We start from the raw sequence: 24,279 nt of genomic DNA on the forward strand, positions 1-24,279 counted from the left end.
GAAGGAATCCAGACAGCAGAATACTCAACAAATGGAAAAGATCATCACTCATGGGGAGAACATGTACTTTGCATGGAAATGATACCAGATTTAGTCCTTGGAATACATTGCTAAGACTTCTGTTTAAACTCCTGGAGAGTTGCTGCCGCTTGGTGTAAACCAGTGATTCCCAATCTGTGGATCGGGACCCCTTTGGGGGTCGAACGACCCTTTCACAGGGATCTCCTAAGACCATCGGAAAACTCATATTTGCATGTAGCAATGAAAATAATTGTATGATTGGGGGTCACCACAACATGAGGAACTGTATTAAAGAGTCACAACTTTGGGAAGGTTGAGAACCAATCGTGTAAACAGTGCTGAGTTACATGGACTGATCATTGTATCAGTATAATACAGCTTTCTATGAATGTAGGACTTCAAATATTGAAATGTCCAAATCTGCCTTCTGATACTGGCCTTTGGAAAACAGAGAATGGCTATGGCTGCTTTATTGTGTTGTATGTGCCAGATTTGTATGCTGAACATACACAGAGCTTCAACTTATTGATCCCATGCAATGGTACATAAAGTAGGAAAAAGGGTTGAAATAAATGATGGAGTTGCATTTTATGACAGTTACTTTATCCACAGAATTGATGCTAATCTGAGATTGTTAAATAATGTGGCTTCTTGTGAAGAAACAATAGGCTCACAGAGTTGGAAGAGACATCTCCCATTTTTCCTCATTGGAACTGTTTGAAATTGTGCACTCACTATCTCACTTCCAAGAAATTGCCACCCCTCATGAACCTCCTTCTCTATTGGTATTCCTGACCATGGGATTGCTATCAGTATTTTCCTAACTTTACTGTAATCAGCTTTCTTAAAGTCTAGAACTGCATGTCTGACTATCATTTTCTTAAGATAAATCTTTAGTATAGGTATGGTCTGCCAGCCTCCTACTGGCCTTAATGACAGGAGGTAAGTGTTTTTTCCTCCCCTTTCTTCAGTGAGACTTTTAAAAAGAAATCTTCAGTTCATGTCAGTGGTGTCTTTTAAAAATGTGATAGTAGTGAGAGGAGGTCTTTTCAGGAAGAGGTGGTGGAGGAATGTACTGGGGAATTCCACCCTCTCCAATGCTGTAGCCCCCTACTCTGCAAGCTCCTCTTACAATTAGGCTTTGAAACACTTCCATTTATGTCTTTAAAAGACTGAAATCAATAGTGGAAAAAGGCTGCTTCCAATGTGGGAGGAAGGGGACAGTTTGCAGTGTATGGGGAGAGAGATACCAACTTAACTACAGCACAAACTTCTGATAGAGAATGTAGGCCTGTCACTCTAAGATCATCACTTTTTTCTCCTGTATGATTTTTAAATATCTTTTGTCTGATGAAGAAGCCAGTAGAATTTCGAAAGGTTGCATGATGTATTATATGCATCACTGTTTTGTCATTTTGTTGTGTGAAAACAATGCTACTATAATATCTCCTTAATGCTTTAGATTGAATTCCTTGCCTAAGAAAACCCTGTCAAAGTCATGGGGTCACCATAAGTTGACAGGCAACTTGAAGGCACATACAAACATGTACACTAATTAGGATCAATGCCTTACCTGGAAGAAAATGAAATCATAGTTTTTCTCAAAGAAAGTAGAACTTGTATAATGGCTAATGGAGTTCAGGACTTACCAACATTTCAGTCTCTTCTCATGAACTTATAAGATAAAATTCCTTTGAACTTCCAATTATCTGACTTTTGACTGTCAGCTATGGTTCTGCTTGCATTGGCATCTAAATAGTATTCTTCAGCTGACAGTAAGTAAAATGGAAGTGGTTTTTGGACTTGTTTACAGTGATGGAAATGATCTATGTTTCCTGTTGTGGCTTGAAAATATCTCTTGAAGTTTTTAATATTCCTGCATTTAATTACAACCAGTTAAGGAAAAAACAACAACAAAAGAGACCCAAAGTGATTTAAAATTCTGCCTCATGAAGCAAGAAATTCTACACTTTAATAGAATTCAACATTTTATTTCAACTTCTGCAGACAAAAATAAATAAATCTTGCTTTGATTTGGAGAGTGGCATGTTTAACCATTAGGTGACCATTCACACCCCCACCAAGTAGTTTGAACTGCTTGAGAAACAGAAGACTTTCAAAAGAAGTATGCAATTCATACACAAGAAGTATGTAGAATTTTGTTTATAAATGGTAAAAAATGTCCATGTCCCTGAGACATAAGCTTTGTTTGTCTAAGTATGTACACTTTTGCCTGTGATCTGCACTGTTTTTATTACATGATTACTAGTAAACTTCTTCTCTGCTTCTCATTATGAAATATAACATTTCTGTGGGTAAAAATGTCCACCATATAATTCTAACTGTATAATAATACTGAGAAATTCTAACAATTTATTGTGCCCTGTCTAGGCAACGATCAAGTCTGGTTAAAGATATTTTAAATAATTTTCAGTTTGTACTGCAAGTGATTAGCCAGTTGCTGCAGTGTAAATAAATGTAGATGTTCTAGAATAGCCAATAATGCATTCTGGCCTATCAGCCAAGCAAAATGTATTACTTTGGTGCAGCTGACTTAGGTTGGAGCTAGACATTAAAAAGGACCCAGATCAACAGAATTACCTACAGACTTTCTGTAGAAGATATTAATAGAATTATGTTAATCTATTTGAGCTCATTGTCTCTTTTCCAATTTAGAGAGTCATTCCCAGCCATTTGTTCTGCTTTCCTTTCAGCTATGCCTTTCTTTCTGTTGTTTAACAGAATCCTGTGACACATCCATGAATGCACGCATCCACATTTCCCGGTCGGTGCATGTATATGATTACATATATATCCACATCCACAACCCTTTGTAATAGAGCCGTTCTTTATCATATGAATATTCATTTCTTCTTTTTACTCTTCAGCCTAAGTGTTCAAAGGTCTCTTGATTCTCTCACTTCTGTTACCTCACCATTCTTTTTCCCTTTGGGGGAAAATTACTGGTATCACTATCACCTGTTTTGGCTACAAAGGAGGAGAAATCTCAAATGTCTTTGAAGAAGAGAGAATTTCAGCCAGCACAGCTATAATGTCACGCCATAATAAAAAAAGGTTTTGCTGAAATATCCTCTAAGCAGCTTGGTAAATGAATTGCAGTTTTCACTAGGAATTAAATTTTGTAGGTACAAACTGAACAAAGCCAGGCCATGACACTGTTAAGAATTTGGTAAGTGGTAGAAATGGAAAAACTGTAAGCATTGACAAATAAAACAGTCCCTCATTTAAGAAGAAACAGAGGCCCTATACAGACAGCCAAAATAAAGCTGCTTCGAGTCACTTTGGAGGTATGGTGTTTCAATGATGCATGCGTCCTAAGGGTCTGGAAGCTGCACCAAAGCTTCCATCATTTTCTCTACTTGAGTTTATGGCTCTTAATAATCATAAATAAATAGACATTTTTTTATCCCTGCATGAGAGATTTTGGTGTTTGTTAATCAGAATATGGGCATGATACCATTTTCTCTGTTCAGTTACCAAGACTGTTTTAGTCTAATCAAGAAAAATGCAGAGGTAGGTTTATGTCCAATATTCATTCCCAGCCAGAAAAAAGGAGACACAAAAGAGTGCAACAACAAAAGGATCATAGCATTAATATCCCACAGAAGCAAAATTATGCTTAAAATTCTGAAACATTGACTCCAATCATATATGGAGAGAGAAATCCCAGAGGCACAAGTGCGGTGCAGGAAAGGCAGGGGCCTTAGGGACCATATTGCAAACCTACGCTAGCTAATGGAGGGCACCAAGAAATTTCAAAAGAAAACCATCATGTGGTTTATAGATGATAGCAAAACCTTTGACTGCATATAGCACAAAAAGCTATGGAACGCTTTTAAAGACATGGGAGTACCACTACACTTGATGGTCCTGATGAGAAATCTGCACTTAGAACAAGAGGCAGAGTATGGAGAAACAGAATGGTTTTCAGTTGACAAAAGGGTCAAGCAAGGCTACATATTATCACCCTATTTGTTCAACTTGTATGCAGAAAATATCATACAAAGAGCAGATTTAGACTTAGAAGAAGGAGAAGTAGAGATAGGAAGAGGAAACCTCAACAGTCTAAGATATGCAGATGACACTATACTACTAGCTGAAAACATCATGGAATTGGAACAATTACTAAGGAAGGTAAAGGACAAAAGTGTAAAGGCAGGTTTACTGCTCAACTTAAAGAAGACAAAAATAATGACCACACAGGATCTACATAAATTCAATTTAGACAATGAAGAAATCAAAATAGTTAAAGATTTCCCGTACCTTGGATCAAACATTGATCAGAAAGGAAGTGCAGTTAAGAAGTAAGAAGACTAGGAATGGCAAGGGCATTCATGAAAGAACTGGATAGGACTGTAAAGAGTAAAGACTGAGCACTAAAGTCAGAATTGTCCAAGCCGTTGTCTTTCCAATGACCATGCATGGATGTGAGAGCTGGACAGTGAAGAAAGAAAATCAACTCTTTTGAACTGTGGTGATGGGGAAGAGTGCTCAGAAATCTGTGGACAGCCAAAAAGACACACAGATGGATCCTTGAACTGATCAAGCCTGAACTCTCCTTAGAAGCCATGAAGACTGAATACTTTGACCACATCATGAGACGGCATGACACATTAGACTCTAATAACAGTAGAAGATAGCAGAGGAAGAGAGGAAGACCACATACCAGATGTTTAGACTCAATTAGGGAGGCCACAGGCCTGAATCTACAAGACCTAAGCAGTGCAGTGAAGGATACAGGGGGCTTGGAGATATTCCATCCACAGGGTCACCATGCGTTGATTTGATTTGAGGGAAGCTAAACACAACAAGAATTACAGATGCATATGTCAAGTTCTGTGGTGTTGTCAATGAAGTAGCAAGGGTTCCCTTCACCACAATCAGAAATATGTTTTCAGGTGAAGAATATTTTGGCAAATAATTTGTTTAGAAATGCAAAATCAACATGAATTTGAAAATATTTTTTGGTCTTATGTTTCTAATAATGTGGAGATTTTTTAGTAGATGGATGTAACTGGAGATGGAAACGTGCATATATTTTTGACTTGGTATGCATAGTAGAGGAATACTAATGCAGTGATCTTCCAAATCAAACTGAATTTTAAATTACACATTCTTTGAGTTCTGCTGTCTTCTGACATCTGAATGTCTGAACATACATTTGTAGTGAAGGTATCACAAAGTGTTCAAAGGAATATGAAATAGGTGGGTGAACAGTGGGTGTTCATCTGTCCTACAAAGATGTAAAGCCCTTTAAAAACATGTTCCATTTCAAACGTTCTACTCACCTCCACAGATTTGTTTTGTATGTTACCTCACAGCTCAGTAGGACATAGGTACTTAATAATAGGCAACTTTCAAGTGTCTTTTTAGCCTTAAAACCACTTTATTGTTCGTTCAGCTAATACAATGTAGGACTGTCTCACTGCCTTGTAGTTTCTTGATCTCTCTGTCATGTGAAGCAAGAGTTCGTAGTACTGTAGACTGTGGTATAGATAGCTGAAAGCAGGAATGCCTTTAGAAGTGCTTTTGAAATATTTCCTTTAAACAGCGTTCTTTGGAGGTACTGCCTTTTCTCAGCTATTAAAGCCATTCTCAGATTAATGGAAACAAAGCAAAAATCCTTGTACTGTGGCACCTGTGTCCTGTAGAAATGTTAGTCACATTTTAAAAGAGGTTAAACATAAAGTTTGAATAGGTTTATTGCTACTATTTTTTACTTCTTGTTTGTATTCCCCCTGTAAATACAAATGCACATTTCGCTGTGCTGCCCAGTGCTATCTATATATTTGTTTTTGACTGAAGTTATAAAAGTCCACTGGGAGCTGGGGCAGGAATACAAGTATGAGATGAGAGAGGTGTATAAAATTAAAATTGTGCTTGAGGTTTGAGAGATACATAAAATAAAATTATGTGTGGAGTGCAGAGAGTGGAAAAGAATGTTTTCTCTCATAGTACTAGAATCCCGGTTTTCATAATCCTAGAAGTTTGATACTAGAATTACACTTGTTCCTACATATCCGCTAGGGTTAGGGGCACAAGACCCCCGTGAATGTGGAAAAACCGCAAATAACAAAAACACCATGTTTTTAGCTGAGAGGACACCTCTCTAGGAATCTCTAGGCCCTCCAGTGAAACTTTGTGGTCAATGTCCAACAGACACTGGCCATAGAACTGCAATGGAGGTCATGGAGGAGCTACAAACGCTTAGTAGAGTATACTCTGTAGGAATCTCTAGGTCTTTCAGAGCAACTTTTACTTAAAGTTGACCATAGAGTTGCACTGGAGGACCTAGAGATTCCTAGAGAGAACATGTTAATCAAATCCGCGAATAATCAAATCCGCAAATATCAAAGCTGCAAATATGGAGGGATGCGTGTACTAGAATGTGAGAAACAAACAGCAAATACACATATTGACAGAGCTGTCATTCTCTTCCATACATTTCTTGCCTTTCTATTGCAGTTTGAGAGAGCAATTTGTTTGCTTGATGGGACCAGGTTGTGTCCCCTCCAACCTTGCAATTCACTGTTTCCCATTCTAGAATACTCCATGGCAAAAACTGATCAGGCCAGAATATGATACTGGTGTGTGACAAGGGTGGCAGTGGTGGCTTGCCACTGTATAACACTAAAAATGGATAATAATAAAGATTATTGTTTACATACTAAAATATATTGAAATTTTGAATATATAATTATCTCCTGAACATATGGGAAAATCTGTAATACACATGATGCTGTTGTATATGAAAACTTGCACTGTAAACATTTCTTTGACAGGCCGGGAAGAAACAAAACTTGGGGGTAAAACAATTTAAAAGGAACTCAGGAAGATGCAGCTTGCCCATTATCTGCCTTCTCAGCTTCCTTTTATTATGCATACATATTTGGGAGGCTGAATGTATATTAGTTCAGTTCTGTCAGTTGGGTTAAAATATGATGCTTTTTGTGTGTTGTCTAAAAGCATCTTGAAAAACTATTTGCTCCTTGCTATCTGAACCTTCCTCTGGCACTTAATAGTTTGTCTCCCTAACTGTCTGATTTTTAGTTTTAGCCGAGTAGCATGTTAAGCACTGTATTGTGGAATTTCAATTTTTCTTGATATTGCTAGGTATATAAAACTCAACATGTGACGTGGTCATCTTTTGTGGTATGAACAAAAAAGGAATAAAAGTGTATGTGTGTACTCATAAATCAAATGAGAAAGGTAAATGGCAAATGTAGACAAACATAAAGATATATGTGTACAGCAGGTAGATCTGTCTGTGCAAATGAATGAATGAATACTGAAATTGTATCTTTTGGAACATCTGCTTTAATGTCTAAAGGCCACCCTTGTCGGTTTTGTTTCTTAAAATGGAAACAAAACATGGCCTCTAGACTTTAAAGAAAACACTGTAACCTACAGACTAAATAATGTTTGGTAATAAGATGTATTATTTTGTCTTCCTTCCCGAGGGAGTTTTGCAAAGCCTTTGGAAGCACTGATGAGTGTCAGTGTTGTCAGTTTGTTTTTTCGACAATGGCAAGAGGAAGTTGCTAACACTGGATTCGGTAATCTAAACACAGGGAAAATATTTTTAAAAGAACAGCAAATGTTGCTTCCACAAATAACGGTTTTCTTATAAACTACACATGAAAGGCACAGAAACAGTAAGAAATGAAAGAATTGTAACAAAAACAACGGCATTTTAAAATATTGTTTTCAACTCAGGAAGTCCTTTTATATGTTAATCGGTTTTTGAGGGATTTTCTGCATTTCTTTTGAAGAAACACTGGTGGGTTACAGACCACCGAAATGCGGTGGTCTGCTGCCGCCACCGCTTGCAGCGTCCAGGAGCCGTAGCAGCCAAACCACGGAAATCGTGCTCCTTCCTGGGCCCCGGAAGTGGCGCCGCAAAGCGCAAGGCGCGCTTCGCAGTGTCACTTCTGCCGCGACACGTCTGGACGCTATGCGTCCAAGATGTCAAAATGGCAGCGGCCTTGTGGAACAGCCGCCGCCATTTGTTACGGACAGAGTCCCGAGGAAGTCCGAAATGGCGGTTTGTAACCCGCCACTGTGTTGAAAAATATGCTGGTATAATTTAGGTTTTACTCTCAGTTTGTATGAAGTCTTTGTGGGTGTATGAGTGTGCACCAGGTCTGTGTTGGTCTATGAAGAATGAGTTTTCAGCATGTCCCTGCTACGTACAGGTAATTTTAGTAACAAAGGACAAGCTATAGTTTTTTGTGGGGTTTTTTTGGGCTATGTGGCCATGTTCTAGAAGAGTTTATTCCTGATGTTTCGCCAGCATCTGTGGTTGGCATCTTCAGAGAATGCTGTCCTGGAAGAGAGTGGGTATATATATACTGTGTGACCTTGGGATGCCGGCCATGAAAGCCTTCGTCTTCACAAAGGACAAACTGTCTTTTAAGTGCACATCTACCATTGTCAGTCTTGTTTGCAAATAAGCTTTCATGGATCCAACCCTGTTTTAGGACCCTTGATTTAGAGCAGGGTTGTGGAAAATACAGTGCAAGTAAGAAAGTGTTTGAAGGTAAGAATATGTGAATAGATGGTGAGTGAAGGGAATCTGAAGGTTGATAAGGTCAGGGAAGATGGAGAAATAAGAAAATTATAAGAAAGAATGAGATATAAGAAAGAAGAAGAAGGGGAAAGAAGGAAAGAAGGAAAGAAGGAAAAGAAAATTAAGGAATGTTGAGGAAGTTAAGGGAAGCAAAGGTGGGAAGAATTATGGATCAAAAGAGAGGGGGAAAGGAGGGTTCGAAGTAGAGGGCTTTAGAAACAGAATAGCTGAAGGCCATCAATGTCAAATATTTTAAACAACAAACTACGATTGTAAAATAATATAGACAGTGCTATGTATGTTTGAGAATATATATTTGTGTTTGTGTAACGTTGTGATCCTATGATTAGGATAATATGTGATGTATGATTTTTTTAAAAAAGATTTTAAAATGTCTAATAAAAATTATTTTTTAAAAAGAAAATATGGTGCATGGGCTGCATGCAGTGGCAATCCTCTTTTGTGGCTACCAAACCCCAAAGCTCCCAGACCAATTCACTTCTAAGGAGAAGGTGCCTGAAAATTGGTGGGAGGAGAAGACCCCAGACAAACTCCGAAGTGGTTTTTCTAGTTTATCCCACCATTCCCCAGCCAATGGTTGAAAATAAGATGATGATCAAACCAAAAGTACACTTCCGTCTCTGTGTAGCAGAATGATGGAGAATGGTCTTAAGACATAGACAGAGTTTATTTCCAGGCCTAGGCCTGAGCTAAGAGTTGAACAGAGCTTGGAGAGGCAGAGTAATAGCTGCATGGGAGCTGGAAGAAGAAGCAACAGGGAGTCTAGAAGAAAAATAGACACCCCTGTTAGGGATCCAGAGTGAGCCAAGATGTGGCCAAAGAAAAGAGTAAAGCTTGACATAGAACCATTTGTAGTAAGACAACAATGTATAACAGGAACAAGTAGGAGCTATACTAGAGCCACATCAACCAGAATTTATGAAAATGTTTGAGTGATAGTGTTTTTTGAATATGTGATCTAGTTTTCACACCTATCTTTGGTTCCTCAACTTAGTAATTAGTAGCAGTTATTAGTAATTAGTAGCATGTTTTTTATTTGTAGTCTAAATGCAACTTTGAGTAAAGATATTATTTAGTATAGGAATCAGACTTACATATACTGTATGTCAGGTGATAACATTTCTGCCCTTTCATATCTTTGCAGGTTGCCTGCCTTACCTATATAGCAAGCAATTTCCTAAACTGCAAAACAGAAACCAAACAATGGGGCACTGCACATGCAAGTATTGTTCCTTACCAGGTAAGATACTGGGCAAGCATGTGTGCTTTTCTGATTTTATGGTTTATGATGGCTTTGAAATTGGGAAATGCCTTGTGTTTCTATAGTTTCTACTATTTTCTGAAATCTTCTACATACAGTATATGGTTAGTTTTGTTCATTTTCACCATACAGTTTCTACTATTTTCTGAACTCTTCTAGGTATATGGTTAGTTTTGTTCATTTTCAGCATACAGTACTACCGTATATGTTACATATGTATTCATCCCTGACAGCATTAGTAATCAATTACTACCTGGAACTGGTGTTTTATGCTGAAATACTTCTCATTTATAAAATGGTTGTGATTATTTAAGAATGTATAAACTGGATTCATGCCTGATAGTTGCCATTATTGTTTGGGAGAGCTGTAAGTATTTGCATCACACCACCTACATACAGGTTCTTTTGAAGTATGTATTCATCACCAACAAGTTAGTAACAAAAATTGGATTTGAATGGAGCAGAGTTTTAGTTATGGTGGGATAACTTTACTATTGTATTGTTTTGTGCTTGAGTTGAACAACTAAACCTCATTTTAGTGAACAAGGTGTGCATTCCACAGCACTTTAAAAACACTGAGTTAGTATTATTGTAAAATATGGAGGAAGGTCTTGGGGGTATTCTAAGTAGTTTAAAATAGTAACTAAGCTTCTTGTCTTGCTGAGATGTTGTTTTCATCAAGAGCACCCATGATCATAAAATGTGTTGAAACTGTTTAAAAGTTCCAAATTCTTTGTATTAGTAGCTAAGCTCAGTCCTGCCCTTAGGCAAAGTAAGGTAGTATGTATCATTTAACATTTACATTTCTAATTTCTTCATACTGAACCACAGAGTTTCTAAGTAGTTTAAAATTTGTAAGTTGATTGCCCCCAACAAGCTGGGTACTCATTTTAGTAACCTATGATAGGATGCAAGGGTGCTTCAACTTTGGAGTCCTGGGATCGAATTCACAACCTTGTGGCTGCAATACTGGTTGCAATACTAGCATTTAACCACTGTACCATCAGAGCTTCATTAAGGTAGTCATCTTAAGCAATAGAATATGGAGGTGGCGGGAGTGTTAAAAGTAAAGAATACACTGGAAGTGCCTTTGGGTAGCCCATAGATAATCTGGATATATTCTTGCAAAGAGTTTTTTTTTAAAGCAGAAGTATAAAAGTTGTTCACCAGTTCTCACTAATTCTTTTAAATTAGTCCTAAAGAAGAATGTGTCTTACAGCAAATGGAAATGCCAAAGTATAAGGAAAGTACTGCATAAGAATGTCTTGGCTTCAGAAGAACATAAAACAGATACAACCAGGAAATGTTTGTGTAAAGCTAGGATGGGCACAGATTGCAGATGCTTACTTTCTCTTGCTAAGGGTGACCCTTAGCTCATGAGAAAATAAAATTGGAAATCCATAGTTGGACTCTACCTTTATTAGGATTAGTCAAAAATGTCACAAAAAAGTATGTGAATTTTCAAATTCTCTAGAACTCTTTATTAGTCTAGATTGTACCCCCCCCCCAAAAAAAAACCCCAATACCAGGGGATGGGAGAAACAGTAGTCTGACTGTGAGATAATTCCTTTTTTTGCTGGCCTTGGGATTTTGATTTTAGACTTGAAAATGGAATGAATTAGTCACTGCTTGGTGCGGTGTGTACGAGATTGCATGTCTCTCTCTGGCTTTGCTTCACGAACGAAGATTCAGGAAGGACTCATCCCGCGCTTTGTACAAGTGCGTTGGTGACTAAAAAGGCCAATTTGGGATAAACAGGCCCGGTTGCAGAAAGCACAACAGAGGGTTAGGGTTGCATGTAAGATTCTGGGAAAATAAGCAGTGGCTGATCCCCATTTTTGAAAATCCAAATGTTGGCTGTTACTATGGATGGATGGGTCAGTCTATTTTGGGTCCATGTTACTTGCCTGCGTTTGTGTCTGTCCCATTCTATATTTGTCGCATTTTAAAAAAATAAGCATAAAAAGTTGGGCACTGCTAAACGTAATTTCTCCCATAGTCTGTAGTTCCAAATGCATTTTATTCAAAACCACACATATTCCAATGCATTTTTGACATTACAAAATTCAGAGAAATGTGAAATCTTGAAGGATGGCTATGTCCATTCATTAGTTTGAAAGGTGTGGATCAGGTCAGTTCACAGTGCAATGCACATAGGTAAAATTGCTGAAATTCTTTCCGTAGTAGAGCTTCAGTGCATTCTTTTAACAAATTAATAAGTTGAAGTTCATTGACTTTGTGACCAAAAAAAGCATGAAACTAGTCTTCTGGAATAAAAACGAAAGAATGTTTAAGTTATAATCCCCAAAGATAGGATACACTCTAGGCTTTTGTTTCCTGAAATGTGATATAAAGACTAAAATATATATTCTTCTACTGAGTCATTTGTTTTTGAACTTTTTGCAATGGTTAAATATAGTGTGAAATAACGTTAATAAAATTATGTGAATCAGACCTTTGCAGAGTTGGTTTTGAATCTTAAAAATTCAGAAGAAATTTTTAGTTGTTGTTTTTTACTTTTGACTAAAATTTGGTGTGAACTTGTGTTCAGAAAAGCTTTAAATTACAATTATGGAAAGCAGTGAATTTTGCTATGGTACTCTAAGAATGTCAGAATGTTATTAAATCATGGAGGATTAAGTAACCTTTGGGAATCTCTTTTAAACAGATGTTGAGTTTTAAAGAAGTCAATAATTTCAACATCTGGGGCTTTGTGCATGACACAATTCTGAACAGAATCATTCAAGAAGTGACCACTACAGTCATTTATTTGTTTACTGTTTAAAATGTGCTTGTAATCAGCAAACGTGTTTCTCCTAATTATACTTAATCTTGTTGGATGCATTCAGTTTTATATGTGAAATGAATCAAGTTCCACTCAACTGGAAAAGTTTATTGGAACACCATATGAGTTGGATCCTGCAAAATGGTGCATTTAGTTTCTGACCAAGATTTACAGTTTAGTTCTATATGTGTCTACTCAGAAGTAAGCCTCATTGATATCAGTGGGACTTACTTCCAAATAAGTGTGTCTAGCCAGAATAGGCCCCCATGAAAGTCAGGGTATTGCACTTACTCCATTTTTCATACTGACCTTAAAAGTGAGCAACTTGTGGAGGTGGCAGATACATTGGGTGGTGCAGTGGGATGCTTGTGTGGACAGCTGCTGAGGCATGGGAATGGAGGCTGAGGTAACAGGGACAGGTCAAGGCAGCTGTGGGGCCAGGATAATCCAGGCCTTGCCTAGAGTATCCAGGGCAGTGCAGACAAGGCCAGATAGTCTCCCTGTCCTTCAAGTCTCCCTGTCCTCATTTGCTCTGTTCAGGTTCTGCAGGCTCAGGGCCATGTTTTCCCTGATTGAGTCTATCCATCTGGTGTGTGATCTACTTTTCTTTCTCCTGCCCTTACATTTCCTGCCTTCTCATAATGTATCTGAAGTATGACAGCCTCCCTTTAGTCATCTTGGCTTCCAAGGAGAGTTCAGGCTTGATCTTTTTAGAATCCATTTGTTTGTCTTTTTGGCTGTCCATGATATCCTTAACATTCTTCTCCAGCACCACCTCTCAGATGAATTGATTTTGTTTCTGTTGATTTTCTTTATTGTCCAGCTTTCACATCTGTACACAGAGGTGGGAAATACGATGGCTTGGAAGACCCTAACTTTGGTGTTCAGCATTATATCATTGCACTTTAGTATCTTGTCTAGTTTTTTTCTTGCTGCCCTTCCCAAACCTAATCTTCTTCTGATTTCTTGACTGCAGTCCCCATGCTGATCAATGCTGTAGACGAATGCAATCCTGTATTCCTCTATTATTCCCCCATCATTCTAGCAGTGAGATTGTTCTCTTTGTAGAGTCATTTACAATGTATTTTTTAACCCACCCAGAGTTTAAAGTGTCATGAGAGGATCTGTGTCTTGGTATGGAAATATAGAAGCGTTGTTTTCCCACACAATAATGTTAGGGATATCTTTGGCTTGGGTTTCTATCTTGGGCCCTATACAGACAGGCCAAAATAAAGCTGCTTCAGGTCACTTTGGAGGTATGGTGTTTCAATGATGCATGCGTCCTAAGAGTCTGGAAGCTGCACCAAAGATGCTCTCCAATCCTTAGGACTGGAGCATGGCTTTGGTGCAACTTCTGGACTCTTATGATGCATGTATCATTTAAACAGCATACCTCCAAAGTGACTCGAAGCAGCTTTACTTTGGCCTGGCTGTATCAGGCCTTGGTTTCCCTTTTTAAATCTCCCCTCTAACTCTGATTTCCACTGTTTGACTTACTTTGACCACAGGTAAGTAGTGGTATACCTCAGTTAATTAAGTCTATGTCTTCCTGGCTTTACTTCTTTAACTGAAAATTTGGTTCCAGAGGGAGGAATGACAGGGATAGTTTTCTGCACCAGATAAAAGAACAATAATCAAATATATTTAGTCAAACCATAGAATCATAGAGTTGGAAGAAACTGCAAAAGCCATCCATTCCAACCCCCTGCCATGCAGGAAATCACAATCAAAGCATCCCCGACAGATGGCCATCCATCCTCTGTTTAAAGACCTCCAAGGAAGGAGGCTCCACTACACTCCGAGGGAGTTTGTTCCACTGTCAAACAGCCCTTACTGTCAGGAAGTTCCTCCTAATGTTGAGGTGGAATCTCTTTCCCTGGAGCTTGCATCAATTGTTCCTTGTCCTAGTCTCTGGAGCAGCAGAAAACAAGCTTGCTCCCTCCTCAATATGACATCCCTTCAAATATTTAAACAGGGCTATCATATCACCTCTTAACCTCTTCTCGAAAATGACAATATCATTTTAAGGAGGGGGAAAAAAGGAAATGTGATGACACGTTTAAAGAGTAACTTGTTTTCAGTCAAGCAAAAATCATGGTTAAAAACCCACTTTTTTGGATGCAGTACAGAGTGATAATAAATACTATGATATAAAGCACAGTGTAATGTGATACAGGTCTTTCAGATCTTTATAGTGGTCAGTTAGTGTTGATGTGTGAAGACATCAATAGTAACTGACTACTATAAAGATCTGAAAGACCTGTATCACATTACACAGCCCTTTGAAAATGTAGGGCAATGATCATGATTTCCATTTTTCTGGATCCTGTTACCATCCATCCCACTCCCACAACTGTGTAAATATGCTTTGTAACTGAGCATTTATTGCCTACTTTTGTCTTCCTTTTTATGTTGAAAGAGACTAACATGGCTACTTCTTTGAAAACTTTCTCATTTTAGATTGTCACGAAGCAATTGTTAAAGTACTTAAATTGTCATGAAGCAATCTGCCCACTAGATGTCATTCATGTAATCTGGTAAAGCTACATCATGCATTTCTGGACTGAGTTTTGTTTTTTTAATCAGGACAATGTCAAAATTACCAGATTTTTTATTATTATTTTTGGTTTACAGTATATATACATGTTGGGAATATGAAATGTTATTGTCATTAAATGTAGGTTAATCTACTGTTGACTTCTGAATCTCAACACTAGAATTTTGCAAAACTCACTAACCTCCCAGAAGAAACTGTTAGGCTTTGGAGCTGGAGATACAGAACAAACTCATTTTTGAAGCTTAGAGACTGGGTGGTCAAAAGTGTACAAGCTGGATGTTGAATTGGCTTTAAATGATTATTTGGATGATTTAATTGATAATGTGAAGTTTGGTATTGCATATGTGTCTTATGATTGACAGGAAAAATGAAATATAAAATCTTCATTCTCATTCTAAATTCTATTAAAGAAAAATAGAAAGCCATAATCACAAAAATTCTGTTTTGATAGATGAGACTGTATTTATTTGATTCCAATAGTAAAGATGACAGTTTGAATTGGTGTGGTTACTCTGAATTATGCTTGAAGCGGTTTCAGAACCAACTGCACTTGGTTTGAACTGCTGCAAAGTGATGCAAATGCAGAAAAATCGCGTTGTTTGAAGACGGATCCAAAAGGGTTCTTTTTAAAAGAATTGATTAGCAAGCATATTCAGCAAGTGGGAACGATGGACCTGAATCACACCGGAGGGGAGGGACTAATGGCAGAGGGCTGCCCCTGGTTTTTGGGAAATCCACCATTTTTCACCTCTCCTTTCCCAGGACCCGTCCTATATTCCAACATTCTGGGAATTTGAAACCATCCTCCATTCTGAGCATGACTAAGAAGTATGAATTTATATGCTGTATTTTTGGCTTTTGTGTGTGTGTCAGAGAGATATGTCTCCTATATTTGCTAACAGGTCCTTCATTTGGCCGTGCCATGCCCACCTTTGCAGTGAGGGCATCTGTTTGCCCTTTCCCTGGGCTCTGGAGCAACTTGAAGGTCTGGCCAGCAAAGGACCCAGGGTTCAAATCCCTGCTTAGCTAGGGATACCCCTCTGTGAGCTCTAGGTTCCTATAGAATCAAACACTGTAGTCCTAATAGCCAGTTACTCATGAGTAAGTGCCATTGCAATAGGGGTTTACATCAGAGGACCAGGGTTACAACAAAGGATCCAGGTTCAAATCTCAGCTTACCTAGGGAGACCCCCTCTGTGAGCTCTGGGTTCTGATAATATAATAATATAATATAATATGATATATGTGCCATTGCAATAGGGAGATTTACATCTGAGTAGAGAGCCAGCAAAGGGCCCAGCGTTAAAATCCTTGCTTACCTAGGGAAACCTCCTCTGTGAGCTCTGGGTTCCTATATAACATATATGTCTCTCTCTGTGTGTGCCATTGCAAATGGGGGAATTTATATCTGAGTAGAGAGCCAAGTTCGTGTAGTGCCTTGAGCATTGGACTAGGACTTTAGAGGCCAGGTTGTGAATCCCCACTGAGTCGTGTAAACCCACTGGGTGACCTTGGGCAAGTTCCACTCTCTCAGCCTCATAGGACGGCAATGGCACACCCTCCTCTGAAGAAACTGGCCAAGAAAACTCTGCAATAATGTTGCCTTAGGGTTGTCCTCCTTTCCCAGGACCCTTCCTATATTCCAACCTTCTGTCCAGGAGGAATATCAAAATGTTTTCCATTCTGAACATGACTAGGAAGCATGAATTTATATGCATGTTTTTAGCTTTGGGGTATGGGTATGCCCCCCATTTTTGCTAGCAGGTCCTCCATTTGAGTTGAAGGTTTGGCTGGGAAAAGAAATCGATTCTTTTCTCTCTCTCTCTCTCTCTCTTTCTGTCATCTCTCCCCTCCCTCCCTTCCTTAGTGGCTCCTCTGTGGCCCAAATCCCCTGCCATTGGGCTCCCAGTGACTTCATGTGATGCCAGCCTTAAATGCGAGTGCAAGGGCTCCGGAACTTAAAGCACTCATATATAAATGTCAATTCATGCTTCTTAGTTCTGTTCCAAATGGAGGACCCTTTGTAATTCCTCCTGGACTGAAGGTGCAAACGGAGGGTGTGCCCTGGGAAAGGAGGACAATTTCTGGTCACCCTGACCTGGAGTCATTTCCCCAGCCTTTCCATTTAAATGATGGTTGTGAGAGTGGGGAAAACACTGACAGGTGTGTGAAGGGGATGGAGCCCCAAACTTTGAAACTTGGGTCCAACCCCATAACCACGGTGACCTGATGTCCTCACTGCCAAGGATGACAAGGCTCCCCTTCTCTGGATGTGCCTCACTCTTCCTCTTGTTGAGAGCAGCTGGGTGGCGGTGGCAGCAGCAGCGGTGAAGAGGAAGGTGTGAATGGCTCCATCTGACTCTTTTTCAGTTCCTTGTGTCATATTTAATGGATATTGATTAACCCATAATGTAAATGTTGAGGAAGGAAGAGAAGGAACGGCTATAGGTCCCATTGCTCATTTGTGGTTCCTAAACTATGGCATAACAAGGAATTGTATATTTGAACCAGGCAAGTGCTCAGACATATGTGCATGCATCATTTTAATATAAACCACCCAGAGATTGTATACCATATATACTCAACTATAAATCGACCTCATGTACAAGTTGAGGGCAGGTTTTGGGGCCAAAATTATGGATTTTGCTATGACCCATGGATAAGTCGAGGATAAAATTTAGGGGCATATAGCAAAGGATCTAAAAGATGAAGCAAAGCAAAACAATGTCAAAGAATTTTCAAAAGTCTAGCAGACATAACTCTTTCTGCTTACTCTTAAGACTGTATGAATGAGAGAGTAGAGGGGGCCGGTGCTTCACATATTATAGTCTTGCTTTTCATCAGGAGATGGTTCCTTCTTTTAAATAAGAGTTAAGATACAATACTTACATTAACCCATGGTTAAGTTGGCTCATGTTTTTAGGGTCAATTTTTACCTAAATTTCTAGACTTATACATGAGTATATACAGGAGGCTGAATAATGTAATAAAAATAAATAAATTGAGGCAGCCAGGTGAGGGGGAGAGAAAGGTCTTTGTTTGGAGGTCAGTGTTATATTTGTTAAATCTCAGGTGTCAGTTTCCTTATCTGTAAAATTGAGAATATCACTTTACTCCAATGGAGTGTTTTTCTGAAGGCTACTGCCCTAATACTCAAATCTCCATAGTCAGAAACCACAGGAAGGACTAAGAATGAGAAGCCTTGTTGAGGTAGAGTGTGGTTCTAAATCACTGCCGTCTTGACCTGCCAAAGGGCCTGGAATGCTGTATGGATATAATCTCTCACTTGCTGTTTAGTGTAATACTCCTGTGGAATTTCCTTGCCTCTTCTGAGCATCTAATTGTGTGTATTAAATAGTCCAAGGGGGTGAACTAGGAAATTCTGCTTTCCACGCTCTAAAATTCTGGTTCATTTTCTTTGCCCCTCTTCTCATCCTCCCTCTCTTGGTCTCTTCCTTATTTCACAGCTGGCCAGCACATGTACAGTAATTGGTCAGATCAGGTAAAAGCAATTGCGGAAACACAACAAATCTGTGTAACATGTATGGGAAGTAGAAACAAGATGATGTTAAAAGAAAGCAAAGTTTTCCTTCCATTTAAAATTTCATAAAATAAACAATAATAGTTAAGACAGAAAATTTGTTTTATAGGTATTCGTTGCGTTACCTCTGGTTAAATGTGCATGTTTGGATTGTTGCCAGGATTACAGAGAAATCCCAGACATGCACCAGAGAGTCATTAAAGCTAACCTTTCTAAAAGATATTTTCAGCAGCTCAGGACTTGTTTGCGTGTTCATTCCACATCCAGTCCCACTCCCAGCTTCCTAACTGTTAGAGACCCATCAAAGATAACGGCTCCCAAATTTTATTACTATAAAATCATTTAACAATGAAAACCACTGTATTTCCTGTCTTAAAAGAAATGGAAAAAAAAATCTTCAGATCAGTTTGTTCTTGCTTTGAAAATCACATTTTTGGAGAAACCTCCTCTGCAATTATTTTAAGTAAACAGGAAAAGTGGTTATTTGCTTGTAGGTGCATGTTTAAAGTAATGTAGGATAACAGAATAGATGTATGGGGAAAGAGCATTACTGGAAAATTTGCTTTGAATAACTGTGTGTAAGAGAGAGAGAGAAGGGTGCATTACATCAGATTTTTATAATAATGTTAACTGTAAAAATAAGTTTTTGAATGAATGAATGAATGAAGGTTTATTTATATACCGCTGTTCCAATGATCACGGCGGTTAACAATAATAACAAAAACAATAACAATACATTATATAACATAGGAACCCCCCAAGATAACACCATACAACATCATAAAAGCCATCATTCATTCCTAACTTAAAACCAATAAAAACATCAGTAAAACCCACTAGCTAAAACACGATCAAACAGCATAACAGGAGCAGATAACAATTCAAGACATGGTAGGGAAAGCTTGCCGAAACAAATGGGTCTTCAAATTTTGTTATTTTCCTTCATGTGCACTAAGAAAAAGAGGTCTTACTTCCCATGTGGATAGAAGTAGATAGTTGTTTAACTCAACATGGGGTTGCTGCCCAAAATAGTAGCTCCATGTTACCTCCTTTCCCTTAACATTTTGGGCCAGCTCCAAAGTCATGTTTAAATAGACCAGTTAAAATCAATGAGACTTAAATTAGTTATAGCCTTCATCCTATTGTTTTCAGTATGTCTGCTCAAAGTATGACTAAGTCTGGGTCCAACTAATTACCTTTCCCAGCAGAAAACATCAGAATAAACACTTCATAAGTGTAAATGTTTTAACTAGATCACAAATGGTTGCGGAGGAAGAAATATGACTGATTTAAGGAGGAAACATATTCGGTTTAGCTGTGTTGGCCATGCAGCAAAATTAATCAAAATCCAAAATGCGCAAAAGAATGATACCTTTATTAGCTAACTAAAATGCATAAAATACAACATGCATGCTTTTGAAGCTTCACTGGCTTCTTCATCAGGGAAAATTGTTAAAAATCTATGACTAGGAGAAGAAATTTTATGATGTTAGAGTTACAGGCCTACATTTTAGGCAATATGAAAACCCCACTCATCAAATCTTGCCAAGAAAAACTTGTGATAGGGTTACCTTCGTTGTTGTATGCCTTTAAGTAATTTGAGATTTATGGTAACCATATCATTGGGTTTTCTTATCAAGATTTGTTCAGAGGAGGTTTGCCACTGCCTTTCCCTGAGGCTGAGAGCATATGACATGCCCAAGGTCACCCAGTGAGTTTCATAGCCATGCTGGGAACTGAGCCCTGGTCTCCAGAGTCTTAGTCCAACACTCATACACCACATTGGCTCTCATAGGATTGCCTTAGGGTCACCATAAGTCAGAAAGGATGTAAAGGCACACAACGACAACAACAATTTGTGATTACTTTTTCTGCCTTTCTCGTAACACTTCTGTGTTTAAAGTCTGCACATGCAATATTTTTTCCCAAATAAGAATTTTTAAAAATCCAAAAAATTGCAGTGCAAGTTTAAACTGAATTGTGGCTAATGTAGCAAACTTAATTTGTGTATAGCAATGCAGGAATCTGCCCTTACACGAAGTCATCAGTCTTGCTTTTGTCTACACTCAGTGGCAGATGCTTTCCAGTGTTTGGCTGGGACTCTTTCTCTTGCCCTGTTGAGAAAGGCTATAGGTTGAATCGGGGATTTTCTGCATGCAATTTTTTCCCCTTAGTAACAGAGAATGCTTTTAGTGACCACATATTTTCTGTGAAATATTCTCTGTCAGATTACATTCAAAGGTTTCCTCAGGATATACCCCAATCGTTTTAAGAGTACTCACCAAGATTATTCTTTGACATTCCATCATCCATGCGCACATATAATCCTAAAGCAATCTTGCCGGTAGTTAATACAGGAGTGTAGCTAAGAGGAGGAGGGCAAAATTAGATAATTGCCTCAGTAAATTAAAACTTAATTTTAGAAATTTCAGAAATAAAACTTACTTTTAGAAATACAGTTCAGGGACCCAAAAGAAAAGGGGCAGGCAAATTTACAAAGAGAATGGAAACACAATAGCCTAGGGGTGAACAATTTTCAACATCTCACTCTGTGTAATTGTAGCAATTTAGGAACTGAAGGAAATTTTTTCCATGTTCAACAAATATGAATATTAGACATTGATGCATAAGACAGGAAAGCTTTTTGCTGGCAGGATCTGTATGAATCGTTAAAAATTCATAGTAGACAACTAGAACTGATGATGGCCTAGACCTTGTCCATATCAAAAAGCCAAGCCTTATTCTAAACTTTAAACTGGAAATTCCCACATTCTGCGGACAAGAAAATGGTTTCTTGATTAAAGCAATCAGGTCTTAACTATCTTGTTTACCTCCAGAATGGAGACCTGCCAGACTGGCTCAGACTGATACCCCCCTCCCCTTGTGTGTATTGTGCAGTTGCAGAGAAGTTGAGAAACCTATCTGGATTTCAAAGTGGGGAACTGTCTATAATTGATTGGCTTTGTCTGGTGTACGCAACCCATTGTTTCTGATGTTCAAACTATTATCAGTACTTGAACGGCAGTTCACCTATGACCTTTTGTAAGCACATGTTTTTGGTTTCTTGAACAACATTGATGTTTTGCTTCATCCAGAGATGTTCTTAGAAGACTAGCCCCAACGTTAGGAAGACCTTTTAAAATACAGCAACACATACTTCTCTTTTTGACTGCATCTTTTTTTCACCTGTTCTCCTCTCTTAGACCTACTTCCCTCCTCCAGTCTGCAGTAATTTTCTTAACATCAGAAGGTGACAAAACCCATTTGTCCCAACCAAACACTGGAAAGCATCTGCCACAAGACTGATGACTTTGTATAAGGCCAGTTTCCTACATTGCTATATCTCATTTTAATTGCTATTGGAGCCCTGGTGGGACAGTGGTTAAATGCCTGTACTGCAGCCACTCACTCAAAACCACAAGGTTGTGAGTTCAAGACCAGCAAAAGGGCTCAAGCTTGACTCAGGCTTGCATCCTTCCGAGGTCGCTAAAATGAGTACCCAAATTGTTGGGGGCAAATTAGCTTACAGTTGTAAACCGCTTAGACACTGCTTAGTCGGTATGAAGCGGTATATAAATGAAGCTTGTTTGTTTGTTTGTTTGTTTTATTGTACACCATAGTTTTTAACCTCTTTTTTGTTTTAATCTCCTTTTAGTGTTTATTATGTTTTTATGACTGGGGGGAGGAATGGGGATCTTGGAACTTTTAATGCTTTTTTCTTTTAATTGCATCTTGTTTTATTGCTGTAATCTGCTTAGATTCCTTGAGATTAAGCAGAATATTATTATTATTAATAATTATTATTATAATTACTGTATCTGTGTATTTTAGTCTGGTTAGAAGACGGTTTGCTAGCTTCCATGCTGACTTTCCCCTCTTTTATTATGAGAAACAGCTTGCATTGGGTATAGTCTGCTCTAGTTTGTGCTGCTATCTTTTCCTGTCATTTTAATAAAAAAAATTGCTGTAGAATCAGCCTGTCCTTCTATCTCTTTTTTATTTGGAGTCACTTTGGTTAATTGTTCATTTTTAAAACCTTCAGCATCCTGAAGAGAGTTAGTGCCTAGTAAAACTCCCCCCCCCCCAAACTTATTGCACTGCTCTTAACACCTATGGGAGGGGAGCATAATTCTTATTTGAAAATGAATAATTCTTATTTGGGGGTCATGTGTCCATTCCCACCCCATAGCAACACCCCTGGCTTACTGTAATAATATCCCAGAAACTGCCTCTCCTCCCTCCTAAGTTTATTCTCCTAGGTTTATTTTGCAATTACTGCTGGAGAAGGAAGAGAACAAAAAATGACAGTAAAATTGTTTTAACAATGAGCATAATGGCCCTCATCCCAATGACGGTTTGAGGCAACAGCAAAGTGAGTTCTACTGACCCTTGCTAATAACATCATTTTGATGGCTGGTAGCCAGTGTATTTGCTGGGTCAAGCTTTGGTTGCCAACACAGCATTGTTGTCAATGCAGTAGGTTAGGAGTGTAGTCTACTATGAATAAAGTATGAATAGGAAATGGAATACATACCCTCCAAGTTTGCGTAATATGGATATTGTTGATACTTAAATGAAATACAAAGTCATTAATTTTAATGTTGTTTCAAATTGTTTTGTGTCTGGCCAGGCCATTTCTACCCTTTGTATAATATTTCATGGCAATCAAGCAGAATTTGTGGTTTCCTTTTTTAACATCAAAGTCTTAATTTATCCATTGCTATGACTCGCCAAACATTTATCTTTCCAAGCTGCTGTCCTTTTAAAAAAAGATTCTGAGCTATCTTTTTGATATCTAGCCATATGTCAAGGGCTCTTTTCTCTTCACTGCTAATTTTGTCTGAATTTGTTTGTGGCAAAGCAGTAGAAATACTATTGCATCTGTTTAGTAGACAGTTTCCACAAGAGAACGTATCACTCTTGACAGTACAGATTTTGGGAGTTAAACACAAAAGAATCTGTAGGGTATCATGTTGGAGAAGGCTGCATTGTAGGCAGAATTTTGTTTCTTGTCAGCCTCAAGTAATGTTTCATATGTTCTTTAAATAGGTTGTTGGAACTCTGGCCTGTGGGGCTAATATGGCCCTTTGTGGGTCTGACTCCACACACCATTTCTTGGCTTATAGGAAAAGTGTGCACCACCTCCAGTTAATGACCAGAGATAGCAGAAATTCCCTCGCCTGCTCTAAATTAGCACTTTGAAGATCACTTCACTTCTTCTCCCCTTTTTCTGCATGATCTATACTTGTAGGTGAAGTATCTGTCATTGTACATAGAGCAGCATTAAGAAAAGGATCAAAATAAAACTGCCAATATTATAATGCCTTCCTGTGAACCTGTGATGCAATCATATTTGGAACAACAGAGGTGGAAAAAGTGCAGAAAGATACAGTGAATAGTCCTAAAGTCTAAAGTAACTTTCCTGCAAGGAGAGGTTATGAATTTTTTTAATATTTTAGTTTAGGATAAAAGGTAATAAAGGAGAACATTATAGAAGTGTATA

The 24,279-nt window shown here is 38.4% G+C and overlaps 1 protein-coding gene across 6 annotated transcripts in view; it reads left to right on the forward strand.

Moving 5' to 3' along the window:
* Positions 1-24,279, forward strand: part of SUGCT (succinyl-CoA:glutarate-CoA transferase) — a 372,291-nt gene that overhangs the window by 39,146 nt on the left and 308,866 nt on the right. For all 6 annotated transcript variants that reach the window (XM_042476870.1, XM_042476871.1, XM_042476872.1 and 3 more), the window contains one exon: positions 9,777-9,872. In XM_042476870.1, coding sequence (XP_042332804.1) covers positions 9,777-9,872 — 96 coding nt within the window. The remainder of the gene's footprint in view (positions 1-9,776; positions 9,873-24,279) is intronic.

The sequence above is a fragment of the Sceloporus undulatus genome, chromosome 6 (assembly GCF_019175285.1).
Source record: "Sceloporus undulatus isolate JIND9_A2432 ecotype Alabama chromosome 6, SceUnd_v1.1, whole genome shotgun sequence".
NCBI classification, from domain to species: Eukaryota; Metazoa; Chordata; class Lepidosauria; order Squamata; family Phrynosomatidae; genus Sceloporus; species Sceloporus undulatus.